Genomic DNA, 19,757 nt, shown 5'->3' with positions numbered 1-19,757 from the left:
AGAGAATTCCACAAGTTGATTATGTGTTGTGTGAAAAAGTACTTCCATTTGTTGGTCCTAGATTTCCTGGCAATCAATTTCATGGGATGACCCCTGGTTCTAGTGTTGTGTGAGAGGGAGAAGAATTTCTCTCTATCCACTTTCTCCACACCATACATGATTTTACATACCTCTATCATGTCTCCCCACAGTGGTCTTTTTTCTAAACTAAATAGCCCAAGTGTTGTAGCCTTGCCTTATAAGGAAGGTGCTCTAGGCCCCTGATCATCTTGGTTGCCCTCTTCTGCACCTTTTCCAGTTCTACAATGTCCAGAGCCATAGACATACTTACCAAGAACTCGTATGGCTAAAGTATAGATACCCAGTGCAAATGATTTGAGTTGTGGGTTTATACATCTGAAATGCATAAGACAAGCACACCTTAGTTTATAAAGGCAAAAAGCATAAAATACATTATAATGAAATTTACTGAAAGATGTTGTCCCAGTGCTTTTATCTCTATCTCTGGCCCATTTCTACACTGTTGGGACACATATATTAAAAATAGCTTTATAGACCACTTTTCAACAAAAGAGGTTTCCAAAGCAGTTTACACTGGAAAGAGAAGAGTGTTCTCTATCTAAAATGACTCTCAATCTTTAAAAAAACCAGCGCATGTGCACACATGCACACACACACACTCTTTCCCACACTCATTCACAGGAGATACCTGCAACCACCACTGGAGAAACCAGGGGCGTAACTATAACAGGGCAAGGGTAGACAATTGTCTGGGGGCCCACTGCCTTGCCCCCCCCAGAGGCAAGTCACATGACTGACTCCCCAAGCAGTGTACGCGCCGGGGCTTCCTTCAGTTGTATCCATCCTCCGAAACTGATGTGAGAGTTAAGACCTGGTGCTACCAGAACAGCATGTCTTTCTCTTGTACCATTACATGACTTGCATCGTCCACAATTTACAAAACCTTTCTACAAATAATTTAGGCTGATGTTCTATTGTGGCACATAGGTGTGTGTGTGCTTTTTGTTACCACTATTCAGTCTCATTTAAGATTTTTTTACTTCATGAGCTGAGCTTCAGTGAGGGGGGGCATTTTAAAACCTTGTCTCTGGGCCCACTCCAACCTTGCTACGCCCCTGGGAGAAACGTTATTTTGGGCTATTCAGTTGCTCTCCTCTTGTCTAGATATATGAAAGCCATCACTTTTTAAGGGTGTTTCTTGCCCTGATAGTAGACTAGATTACATGTATATCCAACCTCTCTTCCAGGATGGAACCCAAGGTGGTGTATGTAAAGTTGCCAGGTGGCTTCCCATTCAGGCACTGACCAGATTCAAGCCTGCTTTTCAGCAAGACTGCTGCACCATGCACCTTAAGATGGTGTGTGTATGTATAAATGGGCCATCACAGATAAAATCCCAGCTATAGAACTAATAATCTATCTTTACATCACCTTAACGTGACTTCACAGACTCTTCTGTGGAATCACATTCACAGATTCAGCTGTCAGTCAGTAGACACACACACACACACACCAAGAATTAGTGGCTGAATAATGCTTCTGGTCTACTCTGCGGCTGCTCCAGGACTCTGGAGTGTGCTCCCAGAGAACACACTCATATAAGAGCTTCTCCATTTCTGGCTGCCTTCAGAAAATCATTTAGCACATCTCTCCTGCAAATATTTTAAAAATGTTTTTTTTGTTAAAACTATTTTTAATGTCTATGGTTTTAAAATTGTTTTTATTGAGTTTGATCTATTTTAAGTTGTGTATGCCACCTTGAGATTTAGGTGTTGGACGATTTATAAATGTGATAAACCAGCATAGTGTAGTGGTTAGAGTGTTGAACTAGTACCGGGAAGACCTGAGTTGGAATCCCCATTCAACCATGAAACTCACTGGGTGACTCTGGGCCAGTCATGTATCTCTCAGCCTAACCTACCTCACAGGGTTGTTATGAGGATAAAAATAAACATATACTGAGCTCCTTCAGAGGAAGAGTGGGATATACATGTAATAAATAAATAAGAGCTCCTTCAGAGGAAGAGTGGGATATACATGTAATAAATAAATAAATAAATAAATAAATAAATAAAATTCTGAACCTATGTCTAGCTAGGGTGAAATCCAGGGTTCCACAGGCTTTTTTTAGAATAAGAGAATCAATCAGAAATTGAATTGGGAGATGACAACTGGGAGAAGCTGTTGTGTATTAATTCTAATTAAAAGCCTACGAGAACAGGTGAGTCTTGAGGATCTTCCTGAAAACAAACAGAGAAGGAGATGCTCTTATTTCAACAGGGAGCGTATTCCAAAACCCTAGGGCAGCCACAGAGAAAGACTGGTCCCGGGTTGCCAGCAGACGAGCAGATCTCTCCAGAAGATTGTAACATGTGGCAGGGTTCCTGACAAAGAAGGTGCTCTCTTAAAAACCCTGGGCCTGAGCCATTTGGGAGTTTATAGGTAATAACCAACACTTTGTATTTCGCCCAGAAACATATCGGCAGCCAGTGCAGTTCTTTTAAAATCAGTGTTATGTGGTCCCTACGTGTTGTCCCGGAGACCAATCTGGCTGCTGCATTCTGTACCCATTGTAGTTTCCAGACTAGGTACAAAGGCAGCCCCACGTAGAGTGCATTACAGTAGTCAAGCCTGACTACAGAGAGCTCGCTGCCTGGGACCGCAAGGCACACCCCTCTCCTCTCCAGCAGCAGAGATGGACTCTCCCCCGACCTGGCATTGGCCCTTTCCCTGCATCTGATGTCAGATGCAAGGGGGAGGGGCCAGTGCCACGGGGCTGTGACAGCCCTGTGACAACCCTGTGACAGCCCTGTGACAACCCTGTGACAGCCCTGGCAGAGTTTCATTTCCCCTGTCAGTGGTGCTCCTTTCCCTGGAAGCCACCAGCCAGGACTTCGTCCCCTGGCCACCACCAAGCATCCCTACACCACTGGTGAAGCCAGTATACCTAACTATTCGTTATAGTAAAATGTCTTAAAGTCTCGAAAATATGGGATATGCAGTTTGTATCTTTAGTGTGCTGTGCTCATGCATTCTATAGAGAATATTAAACTGAATATTTCACAGTGCATATGCAATGGCTTGTATTCCCTGAGCTTTGTTTCATACATCGTTTAACTATACAAACTTTGCTTGTATATGGTGGTTTATAATAATAGTTCCTTCATCCATTTTAAAGGATATACAGTGGATAGCTGTATTGGTGTAATACTACCACCTGTAGGATTCGAGTTGAATTACATTTGAAGGTGTTCAGTGTTCGTATTTAATTTTTCCTCTGATCTAATTCCCAAAAATATTTTCAGAACAGGCTGCCCACAGGTGGCATTTTAGTCTTTTTAATCCCATCAATTAAGATTGGAAAGGTCCTGCATTTGCGGAGACCCTTCAAAAATGCGGAGAGTAATAAAAAATATATATAACGTTGGCCATTTTCCAGATTTGCAAAACAATGTGGACCAGCACATGACCACATTTGATCAGATTAGGGTGGTCTGGCAAACCAGTGACATACACAAATATCTGACAATGCAACACAGACAGAACTTTGATATTGCTCCATTTCACATTCTCCTTCATTTCATCAAGGCCTGGTTCACAAATGCAAGTACAGTAGTTGTTTACCAAATACTTTATGCCTCCACCCACACAAATGGCATCAACACAGCATTATGCAGAAAATCAATATTGCAGCCTTGGTTAAGTTCTACTACACATTATGGGGGAAAGACTTTTTTTTTATTTTACATTTTATATCCCGCTCTTCCTCCAAGGAGCCCAGAGTGGTGTACAACATACTTAAGTTTCTCCTCACAACAACCCTGTGAAGTAGGTTAGGCTGAGAGAGAAGGGACTGGCCCAGATTCACCCAGCAAGTCTCATGGCTGAATGGGGATTTGAACTCAGTTCTCACCGGTCCTAGTCCAGCACTATAACCACTACATCACACTGGCACTTGACATGTGACTGCCATTTTATACCATAGCTGTATATTTGATTATGAGCCCTTTGGGGACAGGGAGCCATTTAAAAAATTTATTTTTATCAGTGTGAACCGCTTTGGAAATTTTAGTTGAAAAGCAGTTTATAAATATTCGTTGTATTGTATTGTATTGTATTTAGTGTCACATCTACCTTGGTCCTTCTGTCTCTAGCTCTTGAAAATATTGAGTAGCATTCAATGGAAATGCAGCTATTCACCTTAGAAGCAAAATGTATCCAGGGGTGCCTCCAATTGACAATGTATATGATGTGATGACTGATATTACCAGAAAATAGAGAAACATTTTTGGACATTCACTTCCTTTTTGACATGGTCCCACTACAGCTGATGAATAGCTTGATGGCCATTCCGCAATTTCCACACAGCTGCAGTTATAAAATATCTGGAATGAGACAAGGAAAGTGTGGGTTCTAGAAATGCCAAAACAGGAACACGCAAGATTAGTTTTGGTTCTGGTTGAAACAGAAATGAATCCAACCATACTCTGATTATTGTATATTAAAAAGCTTTGGTGATTTCTGATATAGACCACATCATTTCAGTTCATCAGATATCACCAAAGCTTTTTTAAAAAAGCATTCGTATAAAAGGTAATTATTTTGGAAATTACAACATCTAGTCACTTTTCACAGTATCTGGAAAGCTGAACTGGTTATAGTGAGCCATCACCCTGGATTGCATCCTTGCAAACTTTCCAAAAGAAAGGAATTGAGCAAAGACACAATGCCTTGCATTGACAAGGTAGGCCCATTCACACATCATGTTCAGTATTCATGCAAGGGCACAGTACAAGAAGTGTACACAGGTACAGTCATTCACATGTTATGTTGAACGCAGGTACAGAAGTATACTTCATACCTGTATTATGTATTTGAAGGGACTGTATCCAGGTTTACTTTTAAAATGAACACAGGTACAGGAGGACCTTGTTAATCGTGGATCCAACACTTGCGATTTTACATACAGTATCTGTGGTTGGGTAATTAGCACCCAACCTCAGTATACACAATGTATACTGGCTAAAACTGGGTTAAATCCATGTGTCTGCAGACTGGAGGCAGCTGGAAATGACCATGGAGGTCATTTCTGACTGCCATTTTGTTCATTGGAGGCATTTTGTGGCTTTTTGGTTAAGTCTAAAAATCATGATTTTTTGCAAGGAAAAAAAACCTTATTTGGGCACTCGGGGTGGGGGGGGCATTGCTGGAATGCTGGAAGCCTGCAGATCACAGTAAGGCACTTTATTTTGCACCCCCCTTGTTTTGTCCCATTTTTACCACAGTTTCCCAACCTCCAGGAACCTAACTCCCATGATTACATTGCCTGTAATGACCCAGTATTCACAGATTCCTTATCCGTGGCAATGTTGGGGAATGGAACCCCCACAAATACTGAGGTTTTCCTGTACATTCATTCACAAATACAAGTGTACAAACATCTGTACACTCATAAAGCATAATCTCTGCATCAGGCTCAGACTTGCCAATGTACTTCAAGTTGTAGCAAAATCAACTTGGGTAGGCTTGACTCTATAAATATGAACTAAACACATCTGTGTGAATTGGCTCAGCCCTCCAAAACCAAACATAAAAGAAGGCACTTACAGTGTTTTTCCCACTTCCATTGGCCATTCTGCACCCAGCAAGACAAGCTGAGATGTAGGTGATTCCATTTTCACCACAGATGGGATCCCATTCATTTTTGGAGCACACGCATCCCGAGTTGCACTCAGAAAACAGAGTTTGTTCATTGTGAGAGACTTGTTTATGGCTGGGGAGAAAATTCTTACAGTATTCATTTGGTTCTCATTCACTCCAGGGTAAAGACACCACAAATTCTTCACATTGTAGGGAAAGTCACTACTGTGTCAGTCAGTAGGACCCAAAGCTTTCTTTTTAGTGGCCTAGGACAAAGGAACTTCAATAATCTAGACATTCAGGATGAACTTTTGAAACTTTCCTGGTTGAAACGGTGCTTAATGATTTTCTGTATTTTACACAGAGTTATCTGGTGGTTTTAGAATTTTTTTCCCAGGCAAGGAATACATTCTGGTAACCTCTGCTTTAAATATTCTTTGTTGGAGAAGTTGATGCCCAATTTATATAGGTCTGAACTGTGGGATCCAGGCAATATCTTTAGGGGAGAATTTGAATCAACTCCTTATTTAAAAGAGAAACCTAGTTTGATGAGACCAGAGCTCAGGGAGAAGATCTGGAGTAGGACTCTGCGAACTGGGCTTGAAGTCATGCTGACTCAGCTCGACAGGTTCTGGCCTTGGCCAGCCGGCATTTGAACCGAACTGGGCCCAGTTTGAACCAAGCTGACTCAGAGCTCTACTGGTAAAGGGGAATCCAATGAAGATTTCCCTTTACCAGTAAAGGGTGAGGGGGCTTCCCTAAGGGTAGAAGAGCAGGCGGGAGGGGAGTAAATCACTATTTATGAGTGCTGATGGAAGCTCCCCCACACACACACAACCACCAGCCACCCCCCAAGTACCCAGGGCTGGCAGCCTCCCAGTTTGGGCCCTGGTGGCGCAGTGGTAAAACTGCTGCCCTGTAACCAGAAGGTTACAAGTTCAATCCTGACCAGGGGCTCAAGGTTGACTCAGCCTTCCATCCTTCCGAGGTCGGTAAAATGAGTACCCAGAATGTTGGGGGCAATATGCTAAATCATTGTAAACCGCTTAGAGAGCTCTGGCTATAAAGCGGTATATAAATGTAAGTGCTATTGCTATTCTTCAGCATAAAGCATAGAGGCCATTTTAATGACCTCTGTGCATGTGCAGAGGTCACCAAAATCACCTCCATGCATGTACAGAGGCCCAAACTGGGCTGAAGAAGGCCCAAACTGGGCTGCCGGTGGCTCTGGGATTCGTGCCGATTCGGATTCGAGCTAAACTGAAAAACCCAATTTTGTGCATATCCCTAATCTGGAGACAATTGTTTAAAGTAAAAAATATCCCTAATCTGGAGACAATTGTTTAAAGTCAAAAACAAATATAAGTTTATCTTAAGAAGTTACAAACTTAGATAGAAAAACTGCAGCCTGTACTAGCTACCTCATGGGTGGAAAGAAGGAGAAGTAACAGAGAGAAGAATGAAGAAGGGAGTGTCTTAAGACTGCCAACATAAGAAACATAGAGGAGAGATACAGAAACAAGAGAGAGCAAGGAGGCAGTCCTACACTCTGGCCGCATTCACACATAACACAAAACCAGAGTTAAAGGGCCCAGAGATTGCCAAACCTGTACATCCGAATGCAGGACACCCCTTCCAAACTCCAGTTTTGCATGAAGAGTGAACTGAGGTTCCACTCTTCAAACTACAATTTGAATCCTCGGGTTGTACTGAGTTTCTCCACCCCAACCCGAGGTTGAACACAGCCTGTGTTACATCTGAATGTAGAACTGCAGGCTGCATTCACTGAAATCAGATTTGAAGAAGGAAGCTCCTCCCTCTCTCTGGCTGTGATTGACTGTCTGTAATGTCCTTCATGAGAGAAGGAAGCCCAAACAGCCAGTTCTCCCTCCTCTCAGCAGTTTCTCTGATTGCAAGCTCTCTGTCCGAATTTGGACAGGAGAGTGGGGTGGGTTGGTGGGGTAGGATTGAGGGTCCATTGGACCTGAGGTCCCATTTTATGTGTGAATATGGCCTCTACTTCTATTCTAAATGTCCCTAGTGGTCAGCAGGAGTTACTGGTGTAGAGCTGATGCCTATGATGTCACATCTGCAACAATACTTACCCTAGAGATGGTTTTAAAACAGTTTATTGTTTTATGTTTTTTGCCTTGTGGGACATATGCTGCCACAGTGCTGCATGCACAATATGAGATTACTCTTCTCTGAATGTCTGAGCACTTTGATTACATACTAAACTAGATTGCAGACATCTGGAAATCATTTCCCTAAATCACTGTTCTCAGTAGTATCTGGGCAAAGCCACTCAACACTTGTATTTTACATTATGACCATATGAATTTTGCATTGGAGTTGCTGCAGATGTTTAGCCTTGTGGTTTCCCAAAGACTTAAGAGATAAAGTTTATGGTAAGGGCTTTTGACTAGATACAAATTCAGTCAATTTCTCCAAATTATTTTTTTAAGGTTGATCATACTTGACAAACATACGTTAAAAAATTTGACTTTTCAGGGAGGAATCTCTTATAGTTTCAGACAGACAATGGTGCCCACCTTTTGGAATAGCAAACAACCTGAAATGCCAGCAAACCAGAAGCTGAGAGTATGTGGCCAAGGGTTGGTTAAGAAAACTGTTCATTATCTGTTGTATTCTCCATAGTAAATTACTCTATCAGACAGATTTTCAGCACGTTTCTGTAGTATACCCAGGCAAGATACCAACATTTGAAGAGATCTGTTATTTGCTGCCTGATTAGAGAAAATTGGAGGAGAGCTGGTCTTGTGGTAGGCAAATATGAATTGCCCCCTTTGCTGTCTTTGTATTTGAATGGGAAACTATCTGTCTGTCCATCCATCCATCCATCCATCCATCCATCCATCCATCCTATCTATGCTACCTACCTACCTACACACTGTAATAGATTCCCCTTAGGGGATGGGACTGCTCTGGGAAGAGCATCTGCATGCTTTCATGCAGAACATCCCAAGTTTCCTCCCTGACATCTCCAAAACAGGGCTGAAAGAAACTTCTGCCTGCTTGTAACCTTGGAGAAGCCGCTGCCGGTCTGTGGATACCATAGATGAACCCATGGTCTAACCTTCAGGGATGTATTTTAATAGGTGGCACAGAGTACTTCCAGGGGAAAGGGAAGTCACTGAAATCCTTCCCCCACCCCGTATGAGCATCAGTGCTGTTTTAGTTGGTAACTCAGGATTAGCACCAGTGCTTCTCACCTAGCACCCATGATTTATTATTTATTCATTCATTATTCATGAATGAATAATATTCATTATTGACCCATAATAATATTATTCATTATTTATAATAATGAATAATATTATATTCATTATAATAATATTCATTATATTCAATGATATAATTGAATAATATTCAATATTATTGAATATTGAATAATATCAATAATATTATTGAATAATATTCAATAATATTCAATAATATTCATTATAATATTATTCATTATTGACCCATTTCAAACTGGCTTTCGGGGTGGAGACTGCCTTGGTCAGCCTGATGGATGATCTCCAATTGGGAATGGACAGAGGAAGTGTGACTCTGTTGATCCTTTTGGACCTCTCGACGGCTTTCGATACTATCGACCATAGTATCCTTCTGGAGCATCTGAGGGGGTCGGGGGTGGGAGGCACTGCTTTGCAGTGGTTCCACTCCTACCTCTCAGGCAGGTTCCAGATGGTGTCCCTTGGAGAGTGCTGTTCTTCAAAATCTGAACTTTTGTATGGTGTGCCTCAAGGCTCCATATTGTCTCCGATGTTGTTTAACATCTACATGAAACCGCTGGGAGAGATCATTAGGAGATTTGGTGCAGGGTGCTATCAGTATGCTGATGACACCCAAATCTATTTCTCCATGTCAGCATCTTCGGGAGAGGGCATAACCTCCCTAGATGCTTGCCTGGAGTCGGTGATGGACTGGATGAGGGATAACAAACTGAGACTGAATCCAGATAAGATGCAGGTACTCATTGTGTGGGATCGAAACTCGAGAGACGATTTTGATCTGCCTGATCTGGATGGGGTCACACTTCCCCAGAAGGAACAGGTACGCAGCCTAGGAGTGCTTCTGGATCCAAGCCTCTCCCTGGTCTCCCAGGTTGAGACGGTGGCCAGAAGTGCCTTCTATCAACTTCGGCTGATACACCAGCTGCGTCTGTTTCTTGAGGCGAATGACCTCAAAACAGTGGTACATCTGCTGGTAACCTCCAGACTGGATTACTGCAATGCGCTCTATGTGGGGCTGCCCTTTTATGTGGTCCGGAAAATACAGTTGGTCCAGAATATGGCAGCCAGGTTGGTCTCTGGGTCATCTCGGAGAGACCATATAACTCCTATATTGAAGGAGATACACTGGCTGCCGATATGTTTCCGGGCAAAATACAAGGTGCTGGCCATTGCCTATAAAGCCCTAAACAGCTTGGGCCCTGGGTATTTAAGGGAATGTCTTTTTCATCATGAACCCCACCACCCATGAGATCATCTGGAGAGGTCCGTCTGCATTTGACACCGGCTCGTCTTGTGGCCACTCAGGGACGGGCCTTCTCCACTGCTGCCCCGAGGCTTAGGAATGCGCTGCCTAGTGAAATAAGAGCCTCCCCATCACTGACAGCTCATACTCGGACACTTGAGCCACTCCGCCACATTTGCTCTATCCAAAACCACAATTCAGTTGAACATACCCTTGATAGGAAACTGTCAGACCTGCCACATCAGCATTCTTGCACCCCATGGCAAAGAGCGAAAGGAGCAGCAGGTAACCAAAGAAAGATGATCCCAAGGACAGTCTGGCTGCCCCCAAGATGTTGAGTCTGAATTTCTTCATGATAAGTCCTCCTGAGAATATTCCAAGAGCCACGGCAGGAATGTTGATGAGACCTACAATCCCAAAGAGGAAAGTCTGGATATATCTGCCTCAATTTTAATAGAGATGTATGAACTCTGTCCACCACTATCTGTCCACCTCCACCACTATCCCTAGCTCACTTCAAAGTCCATTTGGGGTTTGCAACATTGCTATCAAACACTTCAAGAAAAGAAAGTAAAGGTAAAGTGTGCTGTCGAGTCGATGTAGACTCCTGGTGACCACAGAGCCATGTAGTTGTCTTTGGTAGAATACAGGAGGGGTTTACCATTGCCATCTCCTGCACAGTATGAGATTATGCCTTTCAGCATCTTCCTGTATTGCTGCTGCCTGATAAAGGTGTTTCCCATAGTCTGGGAAATATACCGGAGGGGATTTGAACCAGCAACCTCTGGCTTGCTAGTCAAGTCTTTTCCCCACCGCGTCCAGAAAAGAACTCAGGAGAACCTCTCCCACAGGAATTTTGAACTTCAAACCCCCAGAACAGGGTGGTGGCAGGGTGTGTGTGTGTTCGGCTCATTGTTGAACCGAACTGGGGGTGGGGTTCGGTTTGACATTGAGCCGTCAAACCGAACTGATTCGATGTCAAACAGGTTTGGTTCCGAACCTGTTCGCACATCCCTACTACCTGATGATTCCTGCTCTACTCCTCCTCCTCCTGCTAACTTGGCAAAGAGGCACTTTTTAACGTGGTGATTCTCTTTATTTAGCAGGGGGAGAGTAACTGGCCCTACCCACCCCCAGTACAGTACCTCCAGTGACTGTTGCTGGTGTCTATCTGATGTTTCTTTTTAGATTGTGAGCCCTTCGAGAAGCGGGAGCCATCTTATTTATTTATTGTTTCTCTGTGTAAACCATCCTGAACCATTTTTGGAAGGGCGGCATAGAAATCGAATAAATAAATAATTGAATGAATGAATGAATAAATAGAAGTGGCAAGCAGTGCAGCTGTGGGAGGGCAAAGGGGCCATCTGTGTTCAGGCATAGAACATGGGTTTGCTCTGCCCTCACTACACCCTTGCATTTCAGGTAAGGGGAGATTGAGCAAAGCATGCAGACAGCACAATCTATGGATTCTGGCAGCACCCTCTCCCTCGTGAAACCATCAATTAGGCTGTTGAAGGGAAAATCACTTTTGTTAATTTGTAGACGGATATATGCGGCAAGCTGCTTTGAGATATGTGAAATGTGGGAGATATAATTTTATTAAATAAAGTGAATACATTTGCTCAGGGAAACCCACTTAGAGCTGATCCCACTGTCTTCTCGGTTCCAGGTGAAGACCTTTATTTAGCCAAACTATTCCGTATAATCAGCTTCATCGGGTGCTGTAATTGGTTTATCTAGACTCTGCTGTAGTTTTTACATTATTTGCAATTGTGTTTGATTTTATAGTGGAAACTGCCCTTGAGTCTTTGGGTGGGATATAGATGATTTGAAATATGTACAACTGGTCTCATCTGCAGACCGATTTTGGCCCCTGCACTGCCAGTGGCCTACGACTCCTGTACTTTGTGTGTTCCTCGAAGATACAAGTTGGAATTTCCTGGCACTGTAATCTGTGAGCACTGTTTGGGAGGCGAAAAAGCACTCAGAATGATTCCTATTCACAACACAGTGCCCTCCATTGTATTCCAAGCTCTTCTTAGTGCTAAGCTTCGAGTTATGTGTGAAACAATTTAAGATTGTGCAAAGCAGAGGAAGTCCCTTTTAGGTTTATTGCTATTATAGCATAATAATGCAAGTCACCAAACAGGCTTGCAGGATATCTTGCCTTTGGGTAGCAAACTATCAGGGAGGGGTGAGGCAGCCCGAGGAAAACCACAAAAAGTGTACCATTCCAGATTTCCAATTACTCCTCTGACCAATATCTGGATTAATTTGGAGGGAGCAGTATCTGAAGGATTTCAAGGAGTGAAAAATGGCTTAGATATGACTGGCAACATTTTTTGGGGTATTCTCACATCTAAAAGTGAGTGGTGGTGGCAGCAAAATTTGAGACATTTGGCAGTGCAGACTAGGGATATTAATTACTGGCTTCTGGCTTCCATTCCAAACTCCAGCTTCCATTGCTGCCAAAATCACCCAGTTTGGGCAGTCTTTGGCCCGTTTGGGGCCTGCTCTCCTGGGTCATGACCTGGTCATGCAGAGGCCCATTCGGCATGCACAGTGGACTCAAAAATAGCCACCACAATGGAGGGCAGGCCCAAAATGGGCTGAAAACTGCCCGAGCTGGGCGATTTTGGCAGTAATGGAGGCCGGTAGGGGGAGGGGGAACCTCTGGAGACACACACACTCTCTGAGGGTGTCTTCCCTCAGAGAAGACACTCTGAAGCGAGAGTAAGTTGACTTTAAAAAAAACGGTTCGAGTTCCCCCGGCCAAAATGTTTCAGCTGAGGGCAGCGGGCACTTTAAATGGAGGGAGGCAGGTCTTAGCATCAGGTGTGCTGTGCTGGGGGATTCCTGCATGGGAGCAGGAAGTTCCCTATTCCCAGCATCCTGCAGGTGTCGTTGTCATGTAAATGGCATCCGTACATGCACAGATGCCATCTTGAGTGCTCAGCAACACTGCACTCAGCAACACTGCATGCACGGATGCCATTTACATGGCAACATTTCTTATGTTTCTTTTTAGAATGTGAGCCCTTTGGGGACAGGGTTCCATCTTATTTGTTTGTTATTTCTCTGTGTAAACCGCCCTGAGCCATTTTTGGAAGGGCGGTATAGAAATTGAATGATGATGATGATGATGATGATGATGATGATTATGCACTTAAAATGGTCAATAATGAGAAACTATTAAACACCAATGAAACAAAGCAGGCCTACAAGAAAGAACAAGTCAAGAACCGAGCAGAAAAATGGAGAAATAAGCCCCTGCATAATCAATATTTGCACAATATAAGTGGAAAATCAGACATCACCAAGACCTGGCAATGGCTTAAGAATGGCAACTTGAAGAAAGAAACAGAGGGTTTAATACTGGCTGCACAAGAACAGGCACTAAGTACAAATGCAATAAGAGCAAAAGTCAAAAAAATCCACAACAAACAGCAAGTGCCGCCTTTGTAAAGAAGCAGATGAAACAGTGGACCACTTAATCAGCTGTTGTAAAAAGATCGCACAGACTGACTACAAACAAAAGCATGACAAGGTAGCAGGGATGATACACTGGAACATCTGCAAAAAATACAAGCTACCTGTAGCCAAAAATTGGTGGGACCATAAAATTGAAAAAGTTGTCGAAAATGAAGATGCAAAAATATTATGGGACTTCTGACTACAAACAGACAAACATCTGCCACACAATACACCAGATATAACTGTAGTTGAGAAGAAAGTAAAACAAGTGAAAATAATCGACATGGCAATACCAGGGGATAGCAGAATAGAAGAAAAAGAAATACAAAGAAAATACAAATTGAAACTGAAAGGCTGTGGCAGAAGAAGAACAAAATAATCCCAGTGGTAATTGGCGCTTTAGGTGCAATTCCAAAATAACTTGAAGAGCACCTCAACACCATAGGGGCAGGGCCACAGAAATCACCATCGGCCAATTACAAAAAGCAACTTCACTGGGAACAGCCTATATTCTGCGACGATATCTATAATAATAACGGCAACAACATTGACCATAAAATTCATCCATCCCAGGTCCTTGGGAAGGACTCGATGTCTGGATAAAACAAACCAGTCAACACCTGTCTGACTGTGTAAACAATAATAATAATAATAAATTTACATGACAATGCCCATGGAATGCTGAGAAAAAGGAACTTCCTGTTCCCATTCAGGAAGATGTTTGGAAGCAGCAGTGCTGCAGTGGGGCAGGGGAGGAGTGACAGAGGGGCAGGTAAGACCTGCCTCCCTCTGTTTAGATCGACTGCTCGCCACCCCTGTGGATGTGCACAAAATGCTTCATGCACATCCCTAGTGGTGAGCAAGCAGGTGCGTGGGCTGCAGCATCTCTGGCCAGTGGGCCTGTGGTGGTGGTGAAGCAAGCAAGGTGGCCGTGGACACAGGGTGGCGTGTGTTTTTTGGACACATCTACCTAATGATGCAGTTGCTCTGTCCCTGCTGAATCACAGACACGTATGCAACTTTCAGCCTTGACTAGCGGATGGCACACCTGTGGCAACTAGGGATGGGCAGAGCCTCATTAAGAAGTGTATTTACTCTTATAGATATGTCTTGCTTTTCTGACAGTTCTTCACATCTTCTGCTGAAGCTGGAACTTCCATGATCATCTCAAAAATATCCCTTTAGAGCAAAGTCAGCAGCAATTTGTGGCAGCGAAGCAGGCAAGAAGATAAGAAGAAGGTTTTCTGCCCCACATTACTGTGCTTTGCCCTAGACGGGGCCACCAGCTATTATAATTGCCAACTACCACTTCTTTGTGAAACGTATAGCCTCCCAGATCTCATGCTAGCAATTCCGGCGATGTTCCCAAGATCTGCCAGAGTTGCTTTCACTATGTCGTTCACTATACTGTAGCAATTTCCTGCACGGAGCAAAGGGTTGGACTAGAAAACGTACAAAGTTAAGAACATAAGATGAGCTCTGCTGGATCAGACCCGAGGTCCATCTAGTCCAATATCCTGTTTCACACAGTGGCCCACCAGATGCCTTTGAGAAGCCCACAGGCAAGAGGTGAGGGCATGCCTTCTCTCTTGCTGTTGCTCCACTGCAACTGGCATCTTGTTTTTGAAACTGGAGGTGGCCTATAGCCACTAGACTAGTAGCAATTGACAGATCTGTCCTCCATGAATTAGTCTAAGCCCCTTTGAAAGCCATCCAAGCTAGTGGCCATCACCACATCCCATGGCAGAAAATTCCATAGATTAATAATGCTCCATGTAAAAAAGTGCTTCCTTTTGTCACTCCTAAATTTCCTGGCTTTCAGTGTCATGGGATGACCTCTGGTTCTACTGGAGGGAGAAATTTTTTTCTCTGTCCACTCTCTCTCTACTTCATTCATAATTTTATACACTGCCCTTCAAACTCCAACACTACCTAGAGGCTTGGCACTGGAAGAGGAACAAATTGTGTTGTTTTTTTTATGCCTGCCATTTAAATAATTGAAAATAACCAATTTGGACCCTGCAGGATAGTATGTGCTAAAAAGACAAATATGCTCAGAATGCTCAGAGAAGAGGAAAAATGCTAATGTAAGAGGGAAAAAACAGATACTACGTATATAAAGATACTTCTATACCTATATTCCATTCACCAAAGCCAGCATAAGATGGCATCTAAGGTAAAATGTGCCGTCAAGTCGATTTTGACTCCTGGCGCCCACAGAGCCCTGTGGTTTTATTTGGTAGAATACAGGAGGGGTTTACCATTGCCTCCTCCCACACAGTATGAGATGATGCTTTTCAGCATCTTCCTATATCGCTGCTGCCCAATATAGGTGTTTCCCATAGTCTGGGAAACATACCATACAATATAGGTGTTTCCCATAGTCTGGGAAACATACCAGTGGGGATTTGAACCAGCAACCTTCTGCATGTTAGTCAAGCATTTCCCCGCTGTGTACTGAAAGTGGCCATAAGGAGGCATCTACGCCATCCTAATTATTTAACACACACCTAGAACATACCTATGATAAAGTTTGTCTTTGAAGAAGATTGCCCAAACTGCTGCTCGATGTATTTTGGCTTGTAGGTCACCATGCCAATGAGAGAATTGAGCTGGATGATGCTGGAGCAGAGATACAAGAAGTAAACTGGATTCCCAAAGAGGCTCTTCAATGAAGGCAGAAAATCTGCAAAAGAAAAATGGTGGCTCATTGTTGACTAAGGGACTAAAAATCACCACCAGTGGAAGGTGGTTATGCAAAATTGTTTTCCTAGTCAAAGTCTTCACAAAGTTCTAAGTATCATCAGGCCAGCCTTGAAACCAAAATACCCTACATGGATGAGGACCACTCTAGCACAGGATTCCATGGCTGAAAAGCCACATGGGTTGTCTTGTCCCCATATGTAATTAAGGGACCCCACTTAATCCCTTCTCCCCAGAAGCAATTACGTGAGGAGTCCTGTAAATCACATGAGCAAACTAGAATGTTGTGGGATGCATATATAACCCGGGATCTTACGCTTCTGATCTTTTTTCTACTAGAACAAGGCTGCACATACCTTAGGGCAAATTTTGCCATGATGCAAAGCTATTATGCAATTGCTGTACCATACATCCAGTTTGCAAGTTAACCCCCATTGCTCAAACCATTGCTCACCCCTACCAGCAGTTGGTGCAACAAACATGACTTGCGCTATGCAAGTTTGATGCTCAAGGGTGACATTTAGAGAGAGCAGGAGAGAGGCATCCCCCCCATCATATTTCAAACCCCGTCAGACACAAGGGACATAGCTTTGCTTACAAATGGGGTCATGCAGCCCCATTTGCTGGCAAACTCCCTGGCCAGAGCTGCAATTGCAACACAGCCGGAGCGGCTCTCCCTAAAAGGCAGGAAGAGTCACTCCTGGCTGCACTGCAAACGCAGCACTGGCCGGCGGGGGGGGTTGCCTGCAAACGGGACCATTTTGTCCCATTAGCAAGCAAAACTACGCCTCCTGCGTCTGCTGTCAGATGCAGGGGGTGGGGCTAGGGGGCCGTGGCAGTGGGCTGGACGCAGGCTGCTGCTAACCTCCCTCCGCCCCTGGTATGCCAGGATGCCAGTATCATGGGTCGAGGCATAAATGCTGACCTGAGAGATAGGCCACACCCTCTGAATCAGACTAGAGTAATCATCAACACTGATGCACCTTTAGCCATCTCAAGAATCTTGACTTGCTCTTGGTAGATGATCTGATGCTCTTTGTTATCTTCTGCAATGAACTTGGACTGCTCCGAGGAAGTGCTGGAATCCTTTCGGTTCTCAGGTCTTGGGAGATGCTTTGGCAAAAACCAGAAAGGAATAGCAGCAAAGATGCTGACTGTCCCTGCTATCAAATAGCCAAGCCACCAAGCTCCTACCCACTGGGAGTCCTTGTGAGTTATGATTATGCTTTCTGGGGAACAGAAGGACAACAGAGACTTTAGTTATCAACTGGAATGAGCCAAAGATTCTCAGTGTTTCAAAAGTCCAGGTAAAGGTGGGATGAAAACATTCCCATGCTTGGAAATTACCATCCAAGGTGCCACCCAAGAGGCAGTTCAGTGGGGAAGATCAGGCAAGCAGACCATGCAGATCATCCTGCACTTGAGGAACAAGTTGTGCTGCTGACTGAGAAGCTAGGTCAGAATAATCATCTTTATCAGCCCAGATGGGCTTTAATTGGTTATTCATATCACAGGGTCCCCACTGGGCTTATATTACAGGAGGGGAGATTTTGGTTGAACATTAGGATAAGCTTCTTAATAATAGGAGCAGTTTGGCTATGGAACCAGGGGGTGGCGAGTTGTCCCTTGCTAGGGTGGCAAGTTCCTCCTTGCTGGAATTCTTCAAGAAGAGGATTGAGGATACAGTAGCTCCGGATTTCCTGGATTGAGCAGGAGCTTAGATAAGATAGCCCACAAGGTCTGTTCCAACTGCTTCTCTGACATGTTGCAGGACATTATTAAGCTGTCTGGGATGAATGGCTGTATTATATCAAGTTCAACGTATAGGCCCAGCATAGTGAAAGTGACTTCAAAAGGGAAAACTTCTCAAGGGGAGCTAGTTGGGAAAAGAGTCAAGAATATCAAACTTGAAGATTATCTAAAACCATCATAATAAAAGTCCAATCAGTATGTGTGTTGCAGATTAGAAAAAAAGTACCATGAATTCCAAGAGGATGCCAGAATAGTTAAGAGGGTCAAGAAAGCTAAGAAGGGCTTCCTTCAAAAAACAGAATAGTCTTCCTCAAATGAGGAGAACAGAAAGGAGCACAAACTCATGCAAAATGAATTAAATTAACAATAAGGCAAGAGACAGGAGGCGGGGCAACTCTTGCCCTATTCACATGTTCACTCACACAAGTATACAGTGTAAACAGGTACAGTTCTGTACACAGATATAGTTATTCACACATTATAGTGGACACAGCTGCACCAGTACACTTTCTATCTGTATCATGCATTTGAGGGGCCTGTAGTCACTCACACAAAAACACATACAAGTGTACAGACTCTGTACACTTGTACAATATAACGTCTGAATAGGCCTAATTTCTTAGTCTAAATCCTGCAGGTGGGGTTGTGTATCTGGCCCATCCATTTCTCCTGTTTGTTTTTTTAAATTATAGTTACATATTATAGATACACATATTATATATATAAGATATGTGTATCTTAAATGTATGTATGTATATCTTTTGTACTTTGCATTTTGAGATGCAAAACCATGTTGGAAGCTAGTCCAGACTTACCCATGTCTACAAAGCCAATATCTACGTATAGCTCAGCACACAAAGACCCCAGAAGAAAGCCAAATATGGGCCCTATAATTGCAACCGTATGCACACACCCTGTGAAAGAAAGCAGAACAGTATATCAGGCTGAAGAGTTATCTTACGATATAGAAAAATTATGTGAGGGGTTTTAATGAAGTCTTTTACACATCTGCTCCCAAAACGCCTCCCTTTTGAGCCAAGGAAGTCTGCCTGAGAACATTTGGATAAGCCCTAGCAATAGGTCAACTGGTATTGCAATAGGTCAACTGGTAAAGAGAAGTCAACATCTTCATTTGCTGGGCACCTGTTCTATTCTTTTGCATCCAAAACCACATTTAAAAGTAAGTGTGGTTATACAAGACTGTGGCAGGGCCTTTCCAGTTTTGCTTGCCTCTGTCCATTTTGCCTTGAGGTAGTCTGCATGGTGATATGTGCAACAACCATTTTTGTATATGGTCATGGAGTCACAATGGCCGCATTCGCACGTAACACAAAACCAGAGGTGAAGGGTTTCATTTTCTGTACATCTGAATGCGGGCAGCCGCAGTTTTGCAGGACAATGGGCCGGCAGCTTCCCTCCCCAGACTCTGATTTGTACCTTTGGTTTGGAGTGAGGATCTGCTCCTGGACTTCCAGTTCTACGGTGCCAGTGTTACTTCCGAACGCAGCACCACAATCAGGGTCTTTCACAATTGGAGTTGAGGGATTAAGCTCCTCCCTTGGTCCGGCTGCTAATGGCTGCTGGGACTGCCCAGGAAGCCAAATCCCCATCCTCTCTGCAATCAGCAGGACTGCAGAGAGGGAGCTCTCCTGAACATCTGAATTCAG

General features: G+C 43.6%; 1 protein-coding gene across 2 annotated transcripts in view; it reads right to left on the bottom strand.

Moving 5' to 3' along the window:
- The window catches only part of SLCO1C1 (solute carrier organic anion transporter family member 1C1), a 42,508-nt gene that overhangs the window by 3,512 nt on the left and 19,239 nt on the right, over positions 1-19,757 (bottom strand). For both annotated transcript variants that reach the window (XM_053256185.1, XM_053256184.1), the window contains 7 exons: positions 18,906-19,004; positions 17,322-17,567; positions 16,157-16,321; positions 10,373-10,568; positions 5,629-5,794; positions 4,222-4,406; positions 332-396 (listed from right to left, as the gene is read on the bottom strand). In XM_053256185.1, the coding sequence (XP_053112160.1) occupies positions 332-396; positions 4,222-4,406; positions 5,629-5,794; positions 10,373-10,568; positions 16,157-16,321; positions 17,322-17,567; positions 18,906-19,004 (1,122 nt within the window). The remainder of the gene's footprint in view (positions 1-331; positions 397-4,221; positions 4,407-5,628; positions 5,795-10,372; positions 10,569-16,156; positions 16,322-17,321; positions 17,568-18,905; positions 19,005-19,757) is intronic.

Source organism: Hemicordylus capensis, chromosome 5 (genome assembly GCF_027244095.1).
Source record: "Hemicordylus capensis ecotype Gifberg chromosome 5, rHemCap1.1.pri, whole genome shotgun sequence".
In the NCBI taxonomy this organism is placed as follows: domain Eukaryota; kingdom Metazoa; phylum Chordata; class Lepidosauria; order Squamata; family Cordylidae; genus Hemicordylus; species Hemicordylus capensis.
The sequence above is the reverse complement of the archived record's forward strand: the minus strand, read 5'-3'. Positions and strand labels throughout refer to the sequence as shown.